The sequence below is a fragment of the Porites lutea genome, chromosome 13 (assembly GCF_958299795.1).
Source record: "Porites lutea chromosome 13, jaPorLute2.1, whole genome shotgun sequence".
NCBI classification, from domain to species: domain Eukaryota; kingdom Metazoa; phylum Cnidaria; class Anthozoa; order Scleractinia; family Poritidae; genus Porites; species Porites lutea.
Genome location: NC_133213.1, coordinates 20,669,700 through 20,680,177, shown reverse-complemented (window position 1 = coordinate 20,680,177; position 10,478 = coordinate 20,669,700). Strand labels below are relative to the sequence as shown.

The following is a 10,478-nucleotide window of genomic DNA, read 5'->3' as shown; positions in this document are numbered from 1 at the left end:
CAAACCTCTAACAAACTATCCATACCAATAACAATAGCTCAATGCCTATGGCGATTTCCAGGATCATTCACCAGTGACTCGGTTTTAATTAAGTTAGTGAGAGAAAACATCACATTCTTGTACTTTCGGATAGTTTATTTCTGCCGTTTGTCCAATGTGGTGGTTGTATCATTTTGTCTCCTTCGGCAGCCTCTCGGACCGGAGTCACGCAATGCTCCCCGCCACCAGGTGACTCCGGCCCGAGAAGCTGCGACTCGGAAGACTATTAAATCATGATTTTGCCTGAGTTTCAGGCACTGGAATTCGCCGTGTTGGGTAGGTTACCAACCCTTTGAAGAAAGATGTAAACGAAAAAATCATAATCGCAATATTGTCCCACTGCATGGCCGTAAACTTTGATATGATGAAAAGACAATGCGACCATTTTCTAAGGGCAAAGCCTTGAAAGGAGGTTGATCTCTCCTCGTTTTACTTACCTACAATCGTGGTCAAGCGTAGTTGGCAGGATTATCATTTTGAAATTTAAACTTGGCCTCATGATGCTGTACACCCAGTCCGTAGGCAGGTGTCCTGAGTCCGCAGTCCGCAGTCCACGGTCCACAGTTCATATTTCCCACTGGCCAATTCGTGGGCCGCGCGATGGTGTATTTTTAAAATATATTTTCCGGTCTGTCCGGTCTTGCCATTTTTGTAATATCTCCTTCGCAAAGTTCGACCATGTGGACCGTCAAAAGCATAAGAACCAACAGATATGGCATCATTTCGCGTTATTTGCTGTCTTTGCCGCGGAATTTCAGTTCCGAGAGGACAGAACGTGTCATGGCGATTCGGCGGGAAGATATCAACGTTTGGGAAAGACGCGCCCCAATCGCTCCTTCTCATGTAGCGGAACTTGTTAATAAAGGAATCAAAGTTCTTGTACAGCCTTCTACAAGACGGGCTTATACGATGGACGAGTATGAGCGAGCTGGAGCCGTTATTACGGAAGATTTAACTCCTGCAAGTTTAATTATAGGTGTCAAAGCTGTTCCTATCGATCTGCTGATTCCGAACAAAACTTACGCGTTCTTCTCGCACACGATAAAAGCGCAAGAAGCCAATATGCCTCTTTTAGATGCTATGTTGGAAAAGGTGAGGAAAATTTGATTTCTTGGGATAAAAATCAGGTAGCAATACGATTTAATCCATATCAGATAGGTCTCAACCTATCGATGATCAAGTATATTGAGGAAAGAATCTCACGTGTGTGAAATACGAATGTGAAAGAGGATTGGTAATTAAAGCTTACGGAAAACTTGTAGATTATCTGAAGGAAATCTTATTCTCTCGGTTTACTTTTATCTTCATTTTTCACGCAGTTTTCCGTTCAAGGTAAACTCAAGTTCCTATAACAGTAAACTCATCTGCTGGCGAACATTATATAATCTATTGCTTTCGAACTTCCATGTGGAACGAAGGAAATAACGCCCACGGCTTTCTCGATGAAATTCTGTACATGGTGGTTGTAGTATATTATTTTCGTTCGTGAAAACCTAGAAGAGGTGCCTAGTAACCTCCTTTTGTGATTGTCTTTGAATTTCACACGACAAAAACAATGTACATTGTAAGACCAGACACATTGTGAAAATTTGGGCCGTACAGGCGACCTTTATTTGTTATAAAAGTACGCCACGTCTCGTTTTTGTCTTTCAGAATATACGAATAGTTGATTACGAGAAAATGGTGGACGCAAAAGGCCATAGAGTTTGCGCTTTTGGTAAATTCGCGGGAGTCGGAGGTAATGTAATTTATAACAAAATGCTTCAAAGTAGGCACATATTTTTTACTACTGTATAGGTTTTCAACGTGGGGGTGTGTTCGGGGGCATGTCTCCGCTTCTTTTTTATGGCATTTTGTCACGAAATGTTTTTCTCTTTCAAATGGTTTAAAAAATCACTATTTCTCTTTTCCCAAGAAGCTGTTTACTTCTCCTTGAAATGGTTACATGTAGAAAAAATTGTAATTTCGTATTTTAATTCTGTAAAGAGCTTCCAAAATGTGAACAATAAATAATTAATACAGGCCTTTGCCATTGAATGAATGAGTGAATGAATTATCCTTTATTGTATTCAAGCGGTAAACCTGCTTGAGTGATCATGTATATAACTAGTCTTTGATAAAACAGGAAAGAAAAATGTATTCTTATCTATACTAAAATTTAAACATAAGATTTAGAAAACTGAAAAATGCTCGTGAAATTCCAAAGATGATAAGATGATTGATTTCAGTGTCTGCATTGCTTATTTTATAGGAATGATAAACATTCTTCATGGACTTGGTTTGCGACTTCTTGCTCTTGGCCACCACACTCCTTTCATGGTATGGTATGTTTATTTTAAAATACATGTATTTATTGAACACCAGCTTCACAGGCTTTTCAGGGATTTCTAGACAATGAGTGTTAGCTGGTCAGGAAAGCTGAAAGCAGAAATAAACAATATTGTAACTTAGTGAGCAAGTAAACATCTAAAATAATTTCATTAATAACTTCAGGATGAAACACAGGCCGAAAAAATGGGTTTGCACAAATTTGCTCCTTGCAAATATTATCGCAAATATATAAAAAGCGAGGAGTAAATGTATGGCAAACATGGTAAATGCCAGTCATTTACCGAGATATGTACACCCCCTGTTTTTTGGTATGCAAACGTGTCATTTACCATCTTTACTATATATTTACTCTTCGGTTCTTACATAATTGCGCATATTTGCGAAATATTTGTAAGGTGCAAATTATATTTTGTGCAAATCCACTTTCTTGTACAGTGGAACTTACTTAGGCACATGTACTTGTTTACTTGTTTTTAATGTTTGTATGCCGGGCATAATTCAATGTGCATCTCATTGGCTGTATAGAACAATAGTCCTATTCAAGAGTGTAAGAAAAACCACAGAGCTATCCCCCACCCTCCCTCCCCCAGCTCTGTGTGTGCCACAAAATTAATACATTAGTACCTGTGGTCGATTTAATACAGCTTTTACAAGGGTAATTTACAAGTGTAGCTATTTTTAAGTGTCTGAAAACACCAGCTACACTTGTAAATTATACTTGTAAAAGTTTTATTAAATCAACCCCAGGTGTATAAACAGTATCTTCAGGTACAGCCTTATTACTTTATTAATTAATTGATTAAGGTATATGTGGTTTGTTGTTTGTTTTTTTCTCAGTATATGGGTGCAACTCATAACTACAAAAACAGTAGAGCTGCTAAACTGGCCATCTATGAGCTTGGAGAAGATATAAAGGCTGGCAAACTTCCAGCCCATTTCGGACCTTTGTCATTTGTCTTTAGTGGCTCAGGAAATGTATCACAGGTAGGCTATGCTAGTACATTTGCAGTACATGTAAGTCCTGCCTTTTCTGATGTTCTGTTGCACACTGAGATATTCTGTGAGTTGCATGGTATTTTTTTGAGTCTTGTCACAATAATGTTGAAATCAGGTATAATAATGTCCAAGGTGGGACCGGCAGGTTCCACAGGCAAGGAAATGAGCTTTTGCTGTGGTACCTGTATTTTTACCCCTTAATTTATTCCATGGGCTGTGCAACTGAAAATAATCAGTACCAGAATCGTAGAGTTGTTTATGTATTTAGAATGCATTCTGTAAGATCACTTTATGGTTTGAACATTTTTAGGGTGCTCAAGAGATGTTCCAGGAACTTCCACACATCTATGTTGAGCCAGATGAACTGAAGAAAGCTATTCAGAGCACTGGTATGAAAAATCAAAACTAGATGAATAAATAAAATGAAAAAGTGGAAAAATGAAGTGCCTGAAAAAAAAGAAAGTCTCCTTCTTGCCCTTCTTCTTATATATTCCATAAAAGAAGTGGGGAGAAGTTATTTTTAATAAAAAACTTTCAACACTTTTAAAATTAGCAAATTGTTTACCAAACTCATTGAATGTGATCATGACCTTAATATTTCTTAGTACTTAGTTTGTATATAAAGTATTGATATTACAACGAGAAATTTGATTCTGATCTAGCACTTGGATGGGCAAGTCAATGTGTCTAGATTGGCCCACTTCATGTATAATGTTATCTTACATGTACATGTAAACACCAAATTGTAATGACGAAATAATCTTTGTCAGTGACTTAAAATATAATGTGCAAAAAATGTCCCAGAAACTGTACAATAAATTTCGAGGGAAAAAATGGGCTAAATTTCAGACTAATGCACAGAAAAGCCCAAAGGGCCATTTTATTCAAGAGATTTGGTGGCCCTTGTAGAGAACGGGAGATCTGCCGCAGTCAGGTGCCGTACATATAGTTAGCATACATGTACTAGCCCAAAAGTCATTTTAACTAGCCTGATAACAGTTCTTTTGTGATTAGAATTCCTTAAAAAATTTTACTTGCCAGGTGGGTAAGTTAAGAACAGAATTCACTAGCCCATTAGTAAAATCCACCAGCCCCGGGGTATCGGATATGACTTTCTTTGCACACTGTCAGTGCCGTATCAGGGAGACTCCCGGATAATTCGGGAGAGTCGGCATACATGGCATTGTACTTGTACATTTTATATAAATCATTTTTTTGACCAAGAATAATTTTTATGGGGCTATTGATTAAATAGATAATTAACTTCACAGATCATCGCAAAGTGATTGGTACGGTAGTTAGCCGTGAAGACTACCTAGTACCCAAGGCTGGCGGAGTGTTTAATGCAGAGGAGTATGATGCACACCCCGAAAGATACAGATCGACTTTTGCTGAAAAGGTTTTTATTACTCATGTAGATCTTGATTTTACTACATTAAATTTCTTGAGGTATGATATAGTCTAAAATTGCTATTTTTATGTCATATGACTGGTATATAAAACAAAAACAAAATTATTCTGAGCTAAAAAAAATATTAATTATTATTCTAAAAGCTGCTTACACTGTATGTTTGCTTCCTCTGTACAGATCGCCCCGTACATGTCTGTTCTGGTGAATGGGACCTATTGGGCCCCCAATGTGCCACGCCTTCTCACCTATGATGATGCAAGGAATCTGCTAAAGACAATGAAGAGATCAAGTGCTTATGAAGGATGCCCTGACCTTCCACACAGATTACTGGCAATTTGTGATATTTCTGCTGACTGTGATGTAAGCACTTTGAATCAAGTGAAGTTTCTGGGTAATTGACCACCTACCCCTCCCCTAAGTCACAATTTTACCGAAAGTGAGAAGTAAGTGTTAATGTTGACTTAGGGGAGGGGTAGGTGGTCAGTTACCCAGAAACCTTAATAGCATGGATCAATTGAGGTTCCAGCACTTTTAACTCATTCACCCCCCTCCCACCCCCCCCCCCCCACAGTAATTTTGTGGAAAAAAGCGTTTTGAACTAAATTCAGCAGTCTTGATTTTTCCATTTTGCTTTACCCCATCCCTTAAACTTCTTTTGCTTTTCTTTCCCCATTTATTTTTTTTTTAAGTTTCATCTGTAATTTTTTATTTTATTTTGCTGGTTAAGTTACTTAAGGCTTCATTTTGATGGTGGATGTTTCTAGGAAAGCATTTAGGATTGTAGAATTAGATGGAAGGAATTGTGGGTGGGTGGCAGAACAAGATTTTCATTGGAATTTTCGGGTCAGCTGTACATGTTTTTTCACCTTTCCTATTTTCCTCTTTGACTGGATCGTGCTCATTCTGGTAAGACTTGAAAAATCTCTTTCCCCCTTGCACATGTTATTAGATGTCCTTGTCATTAATACCGATGATGTCACACAAGCAATACAAGGGACCTGGATCTGCATTGGTTGATATATGGGTGGTTCAATGGCGAGTGGGTGAATATAATAATACATTGAGGTGTTTTAGACTGCGAGCTCATCCTTCTTTTCTCAGAGCCACACGCTGCAAGCGCAAAAGTAGACTTTTGTGAATGAAAGATGCACATATTCAAAAAAAGGGAGACCCGGGAGGGTCAAGAAGATAGTTGCTTTCAACAATAAAAAACAGTCATTGTCAATTTTCTTAGGCTTAAAGGGAAACTTTTGAAATAAATTTTAAAATTTTAAATTCTAAGATTAATCATTTGTTAAATCTATTTACATGTACATTGTTCTTGACTTTCCAGGGTTCTTTGGAATTTATGACAGAATGTACCACTATAGAATACCCTTTCCACCTGTATAACATCAAGACAGGCACCTCCCAGATTGGGTAATGTATTTAAGTATTAACCTTAAATCCTCTATTAAGCCCCCCCCTTGGGGCTTATTTATTGCAAACACATTGAAGGGGGGGAGGTGGGGGGGCTTAATTGACAGAATGTTCCACTTTAGATTACCCTTTCCACCTGTCTAACATCAAGACAGGCATCCCCCAGATTGGGTAATAATATTTAAATACTTTCATCCTCTATATACCCCCCTGGTAGGGGGCTTATCTTTTTTAAACCAGTTGGGGGGGGGGGGGGGGGGGGAGAGGGTTAATAGAGGAAGAAGACTTTATTGACCCTTATTTCATTTAGCAAGCGGATGATGGTATCAGTTCTCCACTAAAGAACTATAATACATGTACAAAGTGGAAAAGCTCAAGTACAAGAAGTTGGAGGTCATGTAAAACCTGGGTTCATAATCATCATTTTTTGCGGTCAGCAACCGTAACATTTAAAGTCATAGAATTGTAGTTATCATAATTCATTCAAAATGATTCTCTTTTTCTGATTGGCTCGATTCCCAGCTAATTTTTCATATCTAGGGATTGAGCGTTGTTTGCTATTATTTTACAAGTCCCACATGGCTCTTGCGTCAATAGTGTAATTTACAAAGACAGTAACAGGGACAGGTGTCAGGCAAAAAAGGAGCCGGCGGAGGCTGAACTTTTTTACTCTGCAGAACGAAAGAAAATAGGGAAACTGAGATCTCACAAGCAGAAATAGTCGATTTACTGTTTCAAAATTAAGCAGAGAACACACAAAAATAGCACTCGTTGGGAGACAACTAATCTATTTTAACATCCCAGGCTACATAGTATTAGATGTTTTGCAGGACCTTTTTTTTTGGGCTGTCCATCAATGTTTCCTTTAAACTGCAGAATGGCTGGAGATGGCGTTCTAATTTGTTCCATTGACAATCTTCCTGCTCAGCTACCAAGGGAAGCCACTGACTATTTTGGAAAACTTTTGGTGCCATGGCTTGCAGAAATGGTGAGTCAGCTGCGTTACTCCTGATAATTTGCTCTGCATACATACAGTTTTTCAAGGCATCGAATTTGTGCACTTTTGTCTAAAGCTTTCCCCATTGAACTACATGTAATTCAAAATTAGAAATTTCGTGAAACAATTTTACTAACCTGCGAACCGCAGATGTATTTCCGGTCGTCGCTTCTCTCCCTCCATTTTTCTCTGCGGGCGAAACTAGAGCCGAAGAAAACCGGATGCTCTCGCAGAATACGACTTTACATACATATACACCGTTCTGAAAATTGACTTGGGCCGGTATTGGCCAAGATTAATAGATTCTGACTGATTTTTGGTCGAAGGTTTACCGATATTGTCAAGACATCAAATCGAAGGTGAATGACTTAAAGTCGAACAACTAAATGTACAGGCCATCATCGATACAAGGCTACATAACTGTACTGGCCAACTTCTCAACCGATTAATCCAGCTGCTACGGTATAGTCAGTGTGAACAGCAATGGCCTGGGGCGGTGCAAGTTGTTCACTGCATCGAACATCGTGCCTGCAGGGTTGGCTGAGAGGGTTTTGTGCACTAAATTCTTGTCCTCATTCCCGAATATTAGAGAGCTCAAGCAACGACGATGGCGAAAAAGCGGTAGACCTTTTTACCGATACGGCGGCCATATTGAATTAATTCGATTTAAGGAGTATGCCCAGGGTAGGATAGGATAGGATGCCTAGGGGGCATGAGCACGTTTCGTTTGTATTTTCAAGCGCTTTCTGGGACATTTTTTCTTAAAGTTTTCTTAGAATAAGATTGTAATGGGAAAAAAAGATCCCTGCGCCGTGTTTGGATGTAATAATGATCGCCTTTTTCTAGTTTAGTATTAGAAATATGGTCTTTCACTGTATATTTCTGGGCAAAAAAGGCGATCATTATTACATCCAAACCCGTGCTCATGCCCCCTGGGCATCCTATAATACTCCTTAAATCGAATTAATTCAATATGGCCGCCGTATCGGTGAAAAGGTCTATAGGTTTTAAGATGGGCAGAACAACAACCATCACGCTTTTTTGTACATTTCTTAGCCGTTGTTGCACGACTACATGTACAAAGTGAAAGTGCGTAATTTCATGTTTGTCGAAGACGGGAACACGCGACAACAAGTTTTTTTTCCTGAACTTTGATACAGTCCTTTAGAATTCAACTCCAAAAACAAATTTACAGCATTTGACGAATTGAATGAGATGGAATAAGCGCGATAAAGTTTGAAGCAGCGCGAATTCACTTTTTAAGTGACGTTTTCGTTGCTGTCACCGTCGCCGTCGTTGTTGCTTAAGCTCCGTTTTTACGTCTCGGTGGTTTCCAGTCCTCGCTCCAACTCATTTACCTCCGCGACGGGCCGAATAGGTGTTCTCACTGAACCAAAATATGGCACAAAACCTATCCGATATACGACGCTCCACTTTTGAGATTGGCATGGCACAGAGTCGTTCCATCTAATTTGGCGGCGCAAAACCTCAACATAGCCTCAAAGCAGGCCATGTTATTTGCAGATGCGTCTGTTAACTTAATCTTGATGTGAAATAACCGACTTCGCGTTATTAATCCTTACATCCAATACTTACAGTGATTGTTTTTAGATTGATTCGCATGCAACCGAGCCCTTTGAGGATCAACATCACTTATCTGACACTGTCAGAAACGTGAGTGTTCATGATTTTGTTTTATGATAGTTACAGCCTTTGTTACGTACTGTATTTTGTGTTTAACATCGGTTGATAAAGTCGGTGGATGGAATCTTTACTTGTAGGTGTCATAATTAATTTTGTTATATATAATGGTAGTTGAACTGAGTGGAGTGCAATTTGGTCTGAAATAATACGAGGGATTTCAAAATCGGAGGAGCGCGCAGCGCGAGTTCGATTCGAAATCACAAGTATGATTTCAGACCAAAATTGCACGACACCAAGTTCAATTACCACTTTATTACAGCCATTTTGAAATCGTAGAATTCAATCAGTACCAATAGTTTATTAAGCGAGCGAAGATATGGCTTCGCAAAGTTGAAAAAATTTACAGTTTTGTATGGTTGGGGAGGGGGGGGGAGAAGGGCAAGTTTGTGCCCCCCCCCACCACCATACCAACGTCTGTAAAATTTCGCTCGCGACTTTGAGGATTTATGTCTTCGTTAATTTTCAACAAATCACTTTCAAACTTGGCACTTTTACTAATTTTAAGGCGCTCTTTTCAGTGGTGAGGACGGATTTTCGTTAACTTGTCCATGTCAAAAGTTGAAAAAAACCGTGAAAAGGTCTCTACCCAGTTTTTGCAAATACTTTTAGTTACTGCAGTGTATTTAAAACGTGAAGCTTAACCCTTTTTGATCTCCTTAAACAGGCAATAATCACCTCTAATGGATCACTGACACCAAGCTACAAATATATAGCTGATTTAAGAAAAAGGTAAACAAATAAACAAATAATAATAATAATAGTAATAACCAAAAACAAACTCAACGAAATCGCACGAAAAATTGCCTCTGGTAACGGCTCTTAAGAGACCTCACATCGCTATAACAAACTCAGTGTCAAGGTGGATTTCCCCTCTAGCGCAGTTTTCACGTGCGTACGCACGTACGTTTTACGCGAGTTAATAAAAAAGAGGCAGTGTCTGAAGCATCAGGCGTAAACGCGAAAGTCGAGCGAGGTCCAACTTTAATGTTCACTCGCACACGTGACCTTTCATACGTTGCCTGTACTTGTCTTTATTTACGCACGTATGAACTGGTGTTAAAATTACACGACAGTGGGATCCACCCTCGCTTTAAGCAAATGTCTCTGTGTGAAGGCAAACTGTGATCTTTTTGAATTGATGTAGACAAGAAGAAGCTAAAGCAAGAGCACTGGGACCAAATGTTTCAGTGCCGATCAAACAGAGGGTCCTGTTACTTGGGTCAGGTTTCACGGTCGCTCCTTGCGTTGAGTATCTCACAAGAGATAAGAGCCTGGCTGTCACCGTTGGTGAGTATAGAACATAAATCCGATTATGGATCCATATAAAACAATTATCGTCACTCTCTATTAACCCTCTAAGTCCTAATAGTGACCAACATCAATTTTCTCCTAACAATATCCATACATTGTCAAGAGATTAGGTTATGAGAATTAATAAAATGATCACCTAAGAGAAAATGCTTTGATCTTTTATCAAATTCTCTCAACTCATTCTTTAAGGGAATGTCTAGAGATCAGTTTGGAGAATTTGTACATGTATATTGGGGCTTAAAGGGTTAAGAAGTCTGTTGTATAGAGAGT

At 39.0% G+C, this 10,478-nt stretch overlaps 1 protein-coding gene across 2 annotated transcripts in view; it reads left to right on the top strand.

The window, feature by feature from the left end:
* The first annotated feature begins 673 nt into the window (after positions 1-673).
* Positions 674-10,478, top strand: part of LOC140923126 (alpha-aminoadipic semialdehyde synthase, mitochondrial-like) — a 41,784-nt gene continuing 31,979 nt past the window's right edge. For both annotated transcript variants that reach the window (XR_012164130.1, XM_073373196.1), the window contains exons 1-12: positions 674-1,131; positions 1,693-1,777; positions 2,291-2,358; positions 3,208-3,354; positions 3,677-3,755; positions 4,638-4,765; positions 4,955-5,137; positions 6,111-6,196; positions 7,073-7,184; positions 8,805-8,867; positions 9,562-9,626; positions 10,042-10,184. Coding sequence is in view for 1 of the 2 variants with exons in the window: in XM_073373196.1 (XP_073229297.1) it covers positions 718-1,131; positions 1,693-1,777; positions 2,291-2,358; positions 3,208-3,354; positions 3,677-3,755; positions 4,638-4,765; positions 4,955-5,137; positions 6,111-6,196; positions 7,073-7,184; positions 8,805-8,867; positions 9,562-9,626; positions 10,042-10,184 (1,573 nt within the window). In the remaining variant the exon portion in view is untranslated. The remainder of the gene's footprint in view (positions 1,132-1,692; positions 1,778-2,290; positions 2,359-3,207; positions 3,355-3,676; positions 3,756-4,637; positions 4,766-4,954; positions 5,138-6,110; positions 6,197-7,072; positions 7,185-8,804; positions 8,868-9,561; positions 9,627-10,041; positions 10,185-10,478) is intronic.